Source organism: Phaseolus vulgaris, chromosome 7 (genome assembly GCF_000499845.2).
Source record: "Phaseolus vulgaris cultivar G19833 chromosome 7, P. vulgaris v2.0, whole genome shotgun sequence".
NCBI lineage: Eukaryota > Viridiplantae > Streptophyta > Magnoliopsida > Fabales > Fabaceae > Phaseolus > Phaseolus vulgaris.
The window spans coordinates 30,716,049-30,731,393 of NC_023753.2; the positions used below are offsets into that span (position 1 = coordinate 30,716,049).

General features: G+C 31.1%; 1 protein-coding gene across 1 annotated transcript; it reads right to left on the bottom strand.

Moving 5' to 3' along the window:
* Window positions 1-1,693: 1,693 nt before the first annotated feature.
* LOC137829918 (GDP-mannose 3,5-epimerase 2-like) lies at window positions 1,694-5,307 on the bottom strand. The gene is made up of 7 exons (XM_068636943.1): window positions 4,868-5,307; window positions 3,868-4,278; window positions 3,658-3,751; window positions 3,434-3,563; window positions 3,167-3,299; window positions 2,412-2,619; window positions 1,694-2,122 (listed from the first exon to the last, which is right to left on the bottom strand). Exons 2-7 carry the CDS (start codon window positions 4,275-4,277, stop codon window positions 1,967-1,969), a joined length of 1,131 nt encoding a protein of 376 aa, XP_068493044.1. The 5' UTR covers window position 4,278; window positions 4,868-5,307; the 3' UTR covers window positions 1,694-1,966.
* Between the last annotated feature and the right edge of the window lie 10,038 nt (window positions 5,308-15,345).

Genomic DNA, 15,345 nt, shown 5'->3' on the forward strand with positions numbered 1-15,345 from the left:
TGTATATCAAAGAGGTGTCAATACCCACCAAAATGTAAACAAAAATAAATGCAAATCAACAACTAAAAATAATGATCCTATAAATGCAGCAAACACATCGAATCACACAACACAACCCACCGGAACAGAGTAAAACGCATTAGGGAGAAAGAAGAAACTGAAAAGCGTAGTTTTTAATTATATACTATGAAGGGTATTTTTGTTATTTCAGTGCCTTGATGGGATGCAAGTTCAAAATTGGGGTGCAGGAAGCAAAAGCCGAAAACAGATGATCGTAATTTTATATTTATTGGGTACAAAGAGAAGGCACATTCTCCCTGCACCCAACACATTCTAATTGGCACCCAATCACTTAATAGTAAAAGACGAATATACCCTTAATGAAATTCTGAAAACTATAATTGTGATATGCACCCAATCACCTGCACCAACCCTATTCTTCTGTTCTTCCATTCCATTGTGCCTGCCGCAGCCACCGCAGCCATCGAGCCACCGTAAGCCACCATGTTGTGCAGCCACCGTGAGCAAGCTTGTTGTCCAACCACCATGAGCGACGTTCTTCTCCATTCTTCTGCACCCCCGTGACCTCCATTATCGCAGGCAGAGCACCAGATTCGAAGGTACGTCATGCTTCCGGATATTTTTTTCCATAAGTGAGTGAGAGTTGTGGATATTTTTATCCGCAAGTGACTTTTGAGAGGTGCAGATATTTTTATCCGTAAGGGAGTTTGGGGTCCGGATATTTTTATCCGTAAGTTTGTTTTGACTTACGGATATTTTTATCCGGAATATAGTTGGGTCCGGATATTTTTATCCGTAGGCAAAACTGTGGCTGGCTTCTGGATATTTTTATCCGTAGGCACAACTGTGGCTTCCGGATATTTTTATCCGTAAGCAACGATCAGTTCCGGATATTTTTATCCGTAAGCAACGAGCAGTTCTGGATATTTTTATCCGTAAATGAAGAAGACAAGGGCATTTTAGGATTTTTAAAAGTGTGTCGGGTGCCAGTCACAATTGATCGGGTGCAGGAAGCAATTGCCCAAAGAGAAAAGGATAACTTTTACACAGCTCAGCCCATTACCCTTTTCCAACGAGGGTGGTCACAAAAAAGTTAGGAATAGTTCCCTTTTCCTTCTTGGACACACATGTATTCGAAATACACACGTGAAATTGCATAACAGGTTAAAAGCAGAAATACGCTGTCATGTACGAGGATATGACCACAAACATAGCCTTGTTACATCATTGCCTCCAAATGACAAAGAAAGGGATTAAAAAGACCGACATAGCCCCACGTGATAAAAACAAATTAACCCTAAAAGGAATCGATTGTTATGGGCTCCATTCAGATCTTCTTTTGTTTTTTTATGAATGGACTCCACTCATATCTGATGTGAGTTTACTACACACAAATTTAGCCATTTTTGCAAAAATTGCTCCACTCACATACTATAGCTACGTATAGTTCACAAGAAAAAGAGAAGGTGAAAGAATCTTACATGTTTCGTTTATTGCATCAACTTTTACCATAAAAAATCTGCTCAATTCAACTGACAAAACTAACTACTCGCTGAAAATGAAACTATTCTCCCACATCTATTTACCTTTCAACCGTTATAAAGTCAAATGCATGCTCAGAGTACCTTAACCTCACAGTACAATCCTACATAGAACATTCAGAGATACCAAATACATAAGGAATATTAATTTAATTTACTTTATAAATCAATTATTTAGACATGAAACAAATAATTTAAAGCTTCTAGTGTAGTAAACCACCTTAAGCACCAGGAAGTGCGTTTAAGAGAACTACATAAAATACACGTGAACAACATGCATAGACATAACAAATCCTTGGCCGCTAATTAAACATAACCAGATACTGTGCTATTAAGTGCTTATATATAATTCAGCTCTTCACTTGAAACATTTAGGTGATTACTACAGCCATGTGTTGACCACTTCATTCTTTGCCATCTGCTGCCCGAAGTGAGCCTAGTTGAACTGGGGCCTGAGTCTGCACTACTTTGGATGACCCATACACTGATATATCAATACCTTGAGTCTTCTCCTTCTCAATCTGCTCCTTGATCCAGAAGTATGTGATCCTCAGCCCATCCTACAATATCAGAATTGAGATACTGTAAGTATACATAGAATCATGTGGTTGTTTAAAACGATCAAAAAGTAGGAAAGGATAATGTGAAATACGAAGATTTTCATTAAGAAAACATAAAGATTCCATCATTCTTTCTTGATGAAGATACAGAGGTCAAATTGGATACATTCGCTTACAAGAACTTAATATCAATAAGGAATAAACTAAGCACAGTGGAATTGACTCAAGGCACATAACTTGATATGAACATGCAATAAATTATAGAATGGAAATAACAAGATATTAATACCTTCAACTTCATAGTTGGAGCCCAGCCAAGTTTTTCTTTTATCAGTGTATTTTCTGAATTACGACCTCGAACACCCTCGGGACCAGGAATGTGATGAATAGGTATATTCTTGCTCTCAAAGCCAAGAATAATCTGAGCCATCTCATTCATGCTAACCATCTCATCACTTCCAATATTTACCGGCTCACGGAAGTCAGATTTTGTCAATCTAGACACAATAATAAAACCCAAACTCAAATTTTATCAAAGATTATGAACTAACTGAAGAAAAAGATGAAACATCTCCACAATTTATTGATATACTCAAAAACACTATATTGACTTTCCTTTATTCAACCAAAAAAGGCAAATCCTAAATCATGTATAGCAGAAATTGATATTGTGGCCATTTAATCCAACATTTTTGAATGAGCTAATGATTATTTTTCTTTCAGTAAGCCCCAATTTTAAATAAATGGATTTTGCAAAGAAAGCTACTAATTGTGTGTTTGGATCAGTGTCTGTTATCCATGTTGCTTTCAAATTCATGTCAAAACATAAAAATTAAGCACTGGCAAGCTCGAATAGTGTCAATTGGACACACATCACGGAGCACAAAAGATGCAGAAACAAATATACAAGTCCTCAAAATAACTTCACAAAAGTTACTCTACTGACTCTGTTTTCATAATCATGAAAACAAAAAATTCAGAATTTTAATATAAAACATACACCAACAATTTAGCTAGAAGTCAAAAGAATCAGCCAAGACATACCTTAGCACACCTTCAACACACTCATCAATGAAGGTAAATGATCGTGTTTGCAATCCATCTCCCCACATCTCAAATCTATCAGTGGAAGTGATTACCTTCCGACAAAAAGCAGCAGGAGCCTTCTCCCTTCCACCTATTATATAACAACAAAACACAACACAAACTTAGTAAATCCAAAAGGATACCAAAATATAAAATTGTCTACCAATTTACCCATTTGGTAAAAACAAAAACTATAAAAGCTTTAAATTCAGTGAAAAAACATGCCTTTCCAAGTTCCAAAAGGGCCATAAATGTTATGGAACCTCCCAATACGGCACTCAATTCCAAAATCCTTGTTATAGTGCTTGCATAACTCCTCAGTTGCAAGCTTCTCCAGCCCATATGCATCTTGTGGCTAAAAAATTCGTAAATTAAACACATTACTCCCAGTCCCAATGTGAAAATCAAGAACCAACATAAATTGAACAATTGTAAAATAACCAACAAACCTCAGCTGGCCATGCATCAGACTCCTTCAAGCTCACATTGGTTTCCAACTGTTTAAACTCTGGGTAGATACAAGCACTAGAGGCATAAAAAAACCTGGACAATATTTTTTGGATCGCGTAAAGCACATCATCATATAATTAAAACCAACACCACTTCATAAATGTTTGGTCCGAAAACATATAACTGAAATAATAAGCTTGATAACTGACCTCTTAATGCCGTTAATCCTGGCAGCCTCAATCATGTTGAAGCTAATCATCGTGTTGTTGTACATAATGACAGAGTGATTAGACTGAATAAAGCCCATCCCACCCATGTCTGCAGCAAGATTGAAAACATGATCAACCCCCTTGGTAACCTTCAGGCAGTTATCCATGACCCGGAGATCAACAAGATGGAATTCATCACAGAACATGTCCTCAGTCATGTGCTCATTTTTCTTCCAGTCAGAAGCAATAATGTAATGTCCCTCCCTCTTGAGGCGCCGAGCTATGTGTGATGCAATAAAACCCCCAGCCCCAGTGATGGAAATCTTAAGCTTCTCTGATGGCCAGTAAGGCTCTCTCTCAAGATTCTCATAAGTGTACTCACCATAGTCAGTTTTTCCAGCACTTCCCATTCTGCAAACACAACATGGATTGGAGGGCAAAAAGAAAATGGTTAAGAAAATTAAGTCCAATACATAAGTATAAACAAAAACAGTTTATGTGAGGCAAGGGTAATGTGAGAACCAAGGAAGAAGAGAAGTGAAATTGATGAAATTTCCTCCTTTCAAGGAATAACAAACCAGGCTGAAAAACACGGCGGAGTGTCGGGGCGAAAAGAACGACATACAACACATGCTGTCACATGAGGGGTACTAGAATGCAATTAATCAATAGAAGCATAACGAAAACACTTAACTCATTATAGTTGGCACTACTAAAAATAAAACTTTAAAAAATATAAGTGTTTAGGTTTAAAAAAATCTGCTACCCAGGTTTCCCAATAAAAAGGGGGAAAATATATAGGTATACATACGAAGACGCATAATGGGTGACAGTAAAACAAAAAGGAATGATAAGCAGAGAATGACGGAATTGGTGGATAGAGAAGACACGGCAAAGGCGTGAGATGAGAAACCCATTAGTCTTGGAAGTTTAAACCCTAAGCATGGATGGTAAATTTTGAAAGATAAAAAGAAAATTATGGGGGAATTGAGGAACAAACCTGTGTAGAGGGAAAAGAGAGAGGTTGAAGAGGAGAAGGGATTGAGATAACGTTGAGGAGAGAAGGAGATAGGAAGTGATTTGAGAGTGGTGGAATGCTATATATAGGATGAGAAGGGAAAGTCACTCATTAGTTATATGTTATTTGCTTTCCTCGCAATAATTGGCTAAGTACCAGCCAGCAACCACCCACCACACCACACCACACCACACACACACAATGTTTCAATTTTCCTTAACTCTGTTCTTCTGAATTCTTTAGTGCTGGGAATCCTTCACCGAATCTGTCGTACGAAAAGAAACATGGTACCCTAAACGCATTTAACACGTTGCATATCCATCCGAAATCAGGAAGATGTTTTAACTGAATAAGTGCAAGTAGATACGTCAAAATTTACCGTTTTAAACTCTTACCACCACCACAAACTAAAATTAAGGATGTTCTTATGCTCCTTCATTTGCTGCTGCACATAAGCACATAACCAACTGCCATTTAAAATATCAAAATACCACCTTAAATTAAAGAAAACTAGCTCATTTACTGTTAAATGTTTAAATTTAAAGTGTGGTAAAATATATTGAAAAAAAAAACTATTAAATATATATTATGCAAATAATTCATTTTTAGAATTTACTGATTGATTTTTATTTTAAAAGCTTCATCTCGTAGATTTCTTTTAATACCATAAAATAAAATGTTTATCAGTAACAATCACCAATTTATGGCGCTTTCCACCGGTAAATTTATATTTAAAATACAAATTTAAAAATAAAAGATAGATAGAATGAAGGATGTTTTAATTTGTTGAAAATAATAAATTATACTGATAATAAAATTAAATAAACGATTATTAAAATTCTTCAAATTGAAATTAACATATATAGTCTTTATGATTATTGTAGCTAAATGTTTATTTTTTTCAAAACAAATTGAAAAGCATTAAATGTTAATGTTCTTACTAGATTGGGTGTTTGAATCTTTCGGAAGTGTTGAATCCAAGTTTCAAAGTGTTGAATCAAAGTTGTGGGTGAAGTCCAATCTCTTCCTTGATGATGAATTGAAGCTTTAATATCAAAATTGAGAGAAAGTCAATTAAAAAAAAACACTCTCCCACGCTTAAGTTAATAAGAGTATAATGTCTCAGAATAATAAGTGAGTATAAAAATATAAATTCAATTAGAAGGACTCTCTAAACTTATATTTATAAATATAAAGTTCAATATGTCTGTTAACTATCTTAGAGAGATATCTCTTATCTATTAGAAAAATATTCTTTTATTAGGATATATCTCTTATCTATTTGAAAAATCTTCTTTTATTAGGATATCTCTTATCTATTAGAAAATCTTCTATTAATAAAAGATATTTTATCTGAAGGTAGTTTATATTATTTGATTATTAAATATGAATTAAAATCATAAATCTAAATCTTAAACCTAATTTCTTTAAATGTGATAGTAAAAGTTAAAATGACAAGTAAAAGTTTGAATTCTAGTTAGAAGATGTATTTCAATTTTGATAGAAAGTTACGAGTGATCATGGTTTCTGTGACCTGTGGTCATAAAAGTAAATTAAAAAAAAATAAGAAGTTAAATACTCAATACAAATGGATTTGAATCACTCGAAAATTAAGCTCGATTAAAAAAAATGATTTTAATCTAATATAAACTTTTTGGGTTATTTTTTATTGATTTGATTTTGAATACCCTATATTATATGAAAAAATATGTTGTTGTTGTTTGGTTTACTAAGAGGAGAGAAGGAAATAAAAGTGAATAATTATCTAACTAATAATAATAATAATAATATAAAAGTGTGAATATTATATTTGGTGGGTAGAGAAGGTGAAGTGAGAGAGTTTGTCCGTGACGTAGGGGCTGGGTCGATTAAGGCCCATGTTTGGCGGGGCATTTTATGGTATCCAATAGGACACAAGAGTAAAGTTGAAGCCATTATTATTTCCCCATATACCTTCCAAACGCACTTCGAAGCTACTTGGAACCTGCACTGCAACTACCACACACTACAAGTGGATGCAAATACTTCTCACCAAGTTTACCAAATATATTTTTTAAGTTTATTCAAATTTGTTTTGTTTCTTTCAGGAAACTCATCTCCATGTTCATACTCTATAATCATTTTTTTAATACAAGAACTTGGTTATTTGAGATTTTGTTTTAGGAAAATATTATTTATTAAATGGAAAATGAAATAACTTTATCAAAATATACTTATATTACTAATAATGTTCTAAAAAAAAGCATGTTCTATATAAAAAAAATATAATTACCTTATTTGTCCCTACATTTAAGGATGATATTCAATTTAGTACCGTAGTTCTTAAAAAAGCACCAGAAGGCGTCAAGTGTTGCTTATGTAGCAAAGAGAATGAGTTATGTAGATAGTCAATTAAAAGATACATCAGATTGGATGTTTAGGGTTTGGGGGCATGAGATTGAATTTGCAGAGATTAATAAATTGTGTTGGTTAGGGTTTTTCTTTTAGCGTAAACATTTTTGGATGGTGACTTCTTCACAGATACAAGGGTGTTGATAGATACGATGGTCGTTTGTAGTAGAGTCCGGTGTTGTGGATTTGTTGGTGGGGGAGGAGTAAATAGCATTTGTGATTCGTTCGTAGCTTCTTTTGTGGTGCATTTGTATTATCATGCAGTTGTAATCGAATGGAAGTGTAACAACATTTATCTAATTCTAGCCATGGTGGTGGGAGCAGGACAACTTTTGTTGCTCCCATTTGCGACTGTGAGGACTTTTTGCGATTCTGAGAACAACAACCACTGTCAAAAATGAAGGGAGACAATTTTGGGGGTGTCCAAAGTACAAGGTGAGTTGTATTGAACTGTGGTTTATGAAAAAAAAAATGCATTGGTATTGATTGTTTTGGTTATCGTTTTGCCTAATACAAAGTAGGAGTGGCATAAGCATGAGATGCAATTTTTTCAGATGGTGCATTGAAAACATTGGGGATGACAAAGATCGAACTATTGCTAGACAAAGAAACAAGATTTGTAGCTTAGAAAAACATGGTTTTTTTTTTTGTAAAAAAAACATACCTCATTCACCTATTATTGCAATGTGACATTCATTTTATTTTATTTTAAAAAAATTGAATTTAATGTACTAAAAATATGAATGTTTTATTTTAATCATATGAAGGAGTTAATATTAATAGTGACAGTGGATTTAGTTTCAAGTAAAGTCTTATATTTAAAATTTGTTAATAAAAAAATAATATAATGAACATATTTCAATAGGATAGTTAAAAAATTAGTCATCTTCATTAAAATATTTTGTAGCAAAATACACGTATACATTTACACACATATATAGGAAAAAATAGATGCAAAGCAAAACTTTAATTATTTTTAATCAAGCCTTCTAACAACCCTCATACTTGTATTTAAATTTTTATCATAGTTAAATGAATTGAAACACAAATAAAATTTTAATTTTTCAGTAGTAGGAATAAGTTTTTTTATCATTAATGAAATTTTATTTTTATTTTTTTAAAAAAATTATACAGGCTGGTCCGCAAGCCCGGGAGTTACTTCTTATACGAGACGACCCAGTAAAATGAGTCTGCACTTAACGTGGGGCGGGTCAACCCGCATTGTCACCCCTACATATGACCACAGATAACAAACAAATTATAAAGCAATCCTTCATTTAGTTATGTCAGATACCAAATGTTGGACCACACACAGAAAAATCTTGCACATGGTGGACCCTACATCATAAACTACTCTTTAAATGTTCTCTCAAACTAATCACAAACAGAATCACTCTCAAAGCAAGTGAAAAAGTCCTAATCTTAGAAACGACCGAGCATGAAACTACACCACGTTCAACAATGCTTTCGGGTTTCACAATCACTGGCCCACACAATCGCACTTCACGGACTCGGTATCGCACCTCATAATGGGCTCAGGATTGCACCATGGGATCACACCTTAGAAACCCTAAACCCTGCTTCCAATTAAAAATTTCTAATCCCCAATTCATTTTTTACTAAACTAATCTCTCCATTCATGTCACTTGACACCTCACACCTCACACAACATCCAATTTCACTTCTCTCTGCCACATAAACAACATTTGACATAATTTGGTGCAACTTAATAGAAATGACAATTTTAAATACATTTTAAAAAAACATAGGGACTAAATTGATTTTTTTAAAACCACTATACTAAATTGAATAGTAACTCTCTAGAGGTAAGAACGAATAAGATAATTATATCAATTAAAAATTATATATTGTATGAATACCAAAATCAAAATTTTAATATTGATTTTACTAAAAGCTAAACTGCTTCAAAATTCTATTAAAAGATCAATAGACAAAGCATTGCGTATGGGCATTTATCCGGATGAATACTATTTATCCGGATGAGATGACACCGATTTTGTATTCACTAATTATATTAGATTTAGAAGTGTAAAAATAAAAAATAATTTATCCTTCCTTGTATGTATTCAGTGATTTATGAAAAAAATCACATAAATAATATAAGTTTTTACATTATTACCATTGTATTACTCTGCCAAAAAAAATATAAATTAATTATATTATAAAAAAAAATATTAAATATATTTATAATAAAAATAAAAATATTATATATTTTATATATTTATAATAAAATAAAAATACTATATATTAATAAATAAATAAATAAAATTAATTATATTATAAAATTTATATACATAACCGTAATATATAATCAACTATGTATATAATTCTATACACAATCGATCGATTATGTATAGAATACAATTAATTATGAAAATATTATTATTATTATTAAAAAATATAAATTAATTAATTTTATTATTATTAAATATTTTTAAAGAATTAAATAAATTTGTAAACTTATATTTTACATTTTTTATCAAATTTTAAAAAAAAAAATCTACAATCATCCGATTAAATTTTTTCTCACAAATTTATTTAACATAATTCAATTCAAACAATTTTATTTATTTTACACTCAGATCATTCTAAATTTATTCACTCAAATCTTTACACATTTCCTCCTAATCCAAACATAAGATAAAACAATTTTAACCAATAACAAATTATTAACACCTTAATTAGGATAAACTATAATTTGCTCCTTAAGTAAATTTTGAAATTGTAAAATAATTTTCTTCACTGTCGCATCTGAAAATTCTCAAATCTCTGTATTAAATAATCATCGCAATTGTAATCTGTATTTAGTTGTCAAAACATAAATTTGTTGAAAAAGATAAATTTCAATATAGAGTATGTTAGACTTTTATTTGTGTCATTGCAAATAAAATAAGTATTGCAAGCTGTCTAGGTTAAAAAAATGGTAATGCTCTATGTTCAAATTTAAAAGTAATTAAGTTAATAATTTTATGATTATTAAACAAGTGGATCAACAACACACAATTATTTCAATTGAATTTATAGTTTTCTTTAAATATAAATTCGTACGATGATATCTTATTCACGTTAATTTTCTTTTTTTATATTATTTTATTATTTTAATAAATAAAGTTATTAAGAGTAAATTTTAAGGACAACTCATTCTTATGAAATTTTGTAAAGATTTACAAATTTTGAATATAAAGGAATATATCAGATTTAACAACTCTTATATAAGAATATATATTTATAGATGATTTGATTAATTTAACAAATGATAAATTTGTATAATACTGGATTAGAAAATATTTTTTATTTTTATTTTCAGAAGTTTATAGATATGTGTCTTTTTAATTTTTAAAAAATATATACAAAGAGTAGTCTTTTTCGGTAGATATTGTAAAAGAATTAGATCAATTTAACAATTTAAATTTGTTTGACTATCTAAACATCTCATGTTTCCGGTGACAGCTTGCTTATTCCGCTGGCTTCAGTTTCCTTTTGGTAATTTGGGCCAAATGTCCGTATTTCCTATTTGGGCCCACCTATTGGCACCCCAATTTACATTTTGAAACCAGGACTTTTCAATTTTGTTATTGATCTTGTTTTAATTATTTTAAAAAAATAAACCTACACAAACAGGTTTAAGCAACGTTAACGCAAAGGAGAGACCAAATTTCATTGTTTAAGTAGAAAGTATGAGTTAAAAAATTAGAACCATTTTTTTATTTTGACAACGACAAATTTTATTTACCCAACATATTCTAGTTTGTCTTAGACATATATTCTTTAGAAGAAGTTAAGAATGTAGTGAGAGTTGAGATATTTGTGGTTTACCTGAGTAGTTGTATCGGCGAGCGTCACACAACCGATGTAATGTCTAGACTGGACCTCAATGTCGGGTCGATCGAACGTAGTCAAAGCATGTTGTTGGTTGTGCCGACCGATAGCTCAAGTCTAACTACGTCAATTGAGGTCATGAATGTTAATTCGTGATTAGGAATTAAGTAACTCAATCCTAAACACAGTTCAACCCCTTAACCTGACCCAATAAGAAAAGTTCACCATAGATAATATAAAATAAATAGCGCACATTCCAAAACAACATGTATTTCATTATCTATAGTACTCACAAAGTGTCAAACCTTTTTGCTAACTTAAGCGTCAGAGTGTTTTCTGCAAGTACTATCATTTGATGTTTGCGAGAAGACTCAGGATCAATGCTACTACGGAAGGAAGGTGAATAACGAGCAGAGAAGATTGGAAAGCAACGCGATCGACCACAAAAAGGAAGAAGACGCATTCTCTCAATAATTTTTCAGGTTCCAACCCTTACCCGATAACAACAATCAAATCCAAAGATGATTTATCATTTGAAAGGCATCAAACAACCTCTCTTTGTCTGCCATTGGTGTTTTGGAGATATGCCTTCCTTATAGAGACAAGGATGGGGCTACTTAACTTGCTTTTCATGCTCATAGTCAATATTATCTTTATATATTACGGTTATCACAATTGGAAAGTGATGTCACAGACCAAAATAAAGCACCATGTCCCATTGATAACACTAATCAAGTGCAGTTTAAGATTCAGTCAATCATTCAAAACCATTTTTTTTTATGAGCAAAGATGTAATTTCAATGAATGGTGCACTAGCATGATGTTGTTATTACAATTTAATTAAAATTGTGATTTGTAATTAAAAACTGTGATGTGAAATGAGTGCATGTAAAACAAAATAAAGATGAGAAAGAAGGTTTGATTTTGAGAAAAGTGAAGTCGATAAAAGGAGAAAGCGAGTGTCCTTGGAGAGTTGCTTATATTTGAGTTTTGATTCTCTTGTCTCTAACACAGCACTTCACAATGACGAAGTCCAAATTGCATTGTATTTGTCATGTCCTAATTCAAATGTATCTGTCTCTGTGAGTAGCTGTGAGCACTCCACTTGTAATCAATCCCCAAATCCTTTTATTCATGCTTCCTTCTTTTTCTCATTCTTTAAAGAATATATACACACACATAAAAGACTAATCAATAAATGATATTTTTTGTGAGGTCTTTTTCCATATTTAAGATTTCCTTTCAAACTCAAACAAGTTGTAATTCGAGGTAAAGATAAGTACGTAGCATTCATATTGAATATCAGAAAACGATGGTTTTACAGTTGTGAAAAAAGTTTTGAATGCAAAAAAAAATCGATTGATTTCCGTATTTTTTTTTGTTTTTATTACAGTTTTTCTTAAGTACACTAAATGTTTCTTTTTTCCTTGTCCAGAAATAAATGGAGCTTAATCACTCTAAGTGCCTCTTTGGATTACGGGGTACACTATTTCTGAAGACGGAAGTGAGGAAGGTGGTTTGGATTTGGAAGATGATGTGTGAGGATGTGAGAAGAAAATGAGGTTGTTTAGATTGATTTATGTTAGAGTGGATGTATGATGAAAACTTATGGGAGTTTGTGAGTGATGTAATAGATGTTTAAGACAAAGGTAAATTTTTAATCTTATATTTTACATCTTTAAAAAAAATCAAAATACCCTCATAACCATCACATCACTCACAAATTTTAATAAATTTTTCTCACAAAATACTCAATTTCTTCATACTTTCTTCTCGAATCCTCACACGTTGAATTCCTCAAATATTTTTCTTTCTTTTCCAAACACAACCTAAATAAACTACTACAAATACAAATGTATTTCTATGCCCATACATCACAATAAAGATTAGACCACCCTAGACAAACACATAATATTATTGTTCATCATTGTTTTCGAAACTACTCACAACTTACTCCTAAACATTGAAGATTTCACCCATTGATGACTCCAACATTTAAATCTTTTTTTTATAAAATAATTTTAAATTTAAATAAAAAAATAGGCAGATAAGAAAAAAAGTATTAGTACAAATGGTTCAAGACTTTTCTAAGAAGTATGTATTATGAAGTGAGCTTTAAACCTAATTCAACTCCATAAAACTGGTTCATGGGGTGAGGTTTGCACCAACTTATAGGGATCTCCAATGTACCTCCTCATACCGAGAGTGACAGCTCGTGCGTGAAACAACATATTATGGGTGGTCATAACAGCCTAATAGCGGGTGGTACAATAAGCCCAACAAACACTCGTTAAAATAGACTTTAAATGACTCTGATACTATATAACGAAGTGAAATTTAAGTCTAACTCAACCCCATAAAACCGGCTCATGGGGTGAGGTTTGCACCCACTTATATACAATGAAATATCATCATCTCTAGTCGATATAAGATCTCCAACAGTATGCACTTGTTGTGATCTTTATATAAATTATTTATTTCATTTTATTGAAATTATTAATAATGTAATGTTTTAAAAATGTGGATGAATAAAGTAAAGTTTGTGGACATTTTCGTATTTTGATCTTATTTTTCCCAAAACATGAAAAGGTATTGTTATTTTTCCTAAAATGGAAAAGCTTTTGTTGATTCCATAAAAAAAAAGGTTTGAATGATCTTTGTAAAGTTATCATGTGATGCGAGTACGACAGCTTTTTACGGTTCATGAAGTTGGAGTGAGAATTGACCACACTCCACAATGAATGACATAACACAAGTACACAAACCCTCCCTCCCCTTCCTTATACTGGTAAGTAGAATTGAAAATATCAACATTTTATTCTAATTTTAAAATAAAAAAATAAGTACAAATATTTTGACATTCTTTCTTAGTATAATTGTAAAAATTTACAAAAAAAGGTCGACGACTATAAATATATATATATATATATAATAAAATATTATTCGATAATCGATTATATAATATATATATATATATATATATATATATATATTAGAATAATATATTTGACATGTCTTAATTGTCACGTTGTTGTTTTCTCAAGGTTGTATAAAATAATACTTTGTGGTTATATTTTAGTCATAGAGAAAATGAAATTTTAAAAATATTAAATTAGTAATAAAAAGAATTTATTTTTTTGTTATTTATTTTAAAAATATATTTAATAAGTATTTTCTTTTGTACATTATGTATTTTCTGTGTTTTACATTATTTGAACCTCTTTAATTAGTTGATGATGTTAAATTACATATATTGATTTAATATTAATTGACCGAAATCATTAGATGTAATGTTCCAAACGCATTAGATGATGTCAAATCACATTTTCATACTAGAGAATGTCATAACAATTTTTTTTTATATATATATATATATATATACTTTTACAAAATAATATAGAGAAATCATCAATTGCATTTTATTGATCTAGAATAATTCATGATACTCAATATCTTCTGAAATATTTGTATTGAGCCTATCTTACCAAAAAATAACATTTTATCCATTCTAAACATTATGTTTTGCAAACATCAACTCAATGGTGTCAGACTAGTTTATTATATAAACACTATCATCATAATATTGCAATTCACCAATGTCTCACTATCTGATATCTTAATTTATGCGTTGTAGTTTACATTAATCTAATATTTTTTTTATTAATAGATTCATGTACTCAAAATGATACCATCTCAATGTCTCTTACCACACATTTATAAAAGAACCACAATTCACTCATAAAGAATCATAACATCCATAAAAGACTCACAAAACGATAAAAAATGTCACCAACCACATGAATAATAACACACAATATACAACACTAAATGTGTCCGAGAATTAGATATCCAGAATGCATTCATTTTATCATCATCATTAATATCATTAATATCATAAATACACAAAAATACATTTATACAAATCAACACAATGCAAGATCACTTTGTTCAACACTACATCACTTTAGTGACACACAACTTGAACAACTTTCACACATTTACATACTTTCATTAATTTTTTATTCCAATCTTCCGCAACAATAAAATCTTCACTAATGAATGAAAGAAGTTGATACACCATCATCTCTCTTCCTTTATTTTCTTGCATGTTTCTGAACCACCAAAGAAAGTATAATTTGTTTTACGATGTAAGTTTATTTGTAGTCCTTTTGTTTTCCATGATTTAGAAATATATGCATATAAAATATTATTTTAGTAAAAACTAGCTC

Coding starts and splice junctions, on each gene's coding strand:
- LOC137829918 (XM_068636943.1), bottom strand. CDS start 4,277: ATGGGAAGTGCTGGAAAAACTGACTATGGTGAGTACACTTATGAGAAT. Junction 3,752..3,867: donor AGGATTAACGGCATTAAGAG/GTCAGTTATCAA, acceptor AATATTGTCCAG/GTTTTTTTATGCCTCTAGTG. Junction 3,564..3,657: donor CTGATGCATGGCCAGCTGAG/GTTTGTTGGTTA, acceptor CGAATTTTTTAG/CCACAAGATGCATATGGGCT.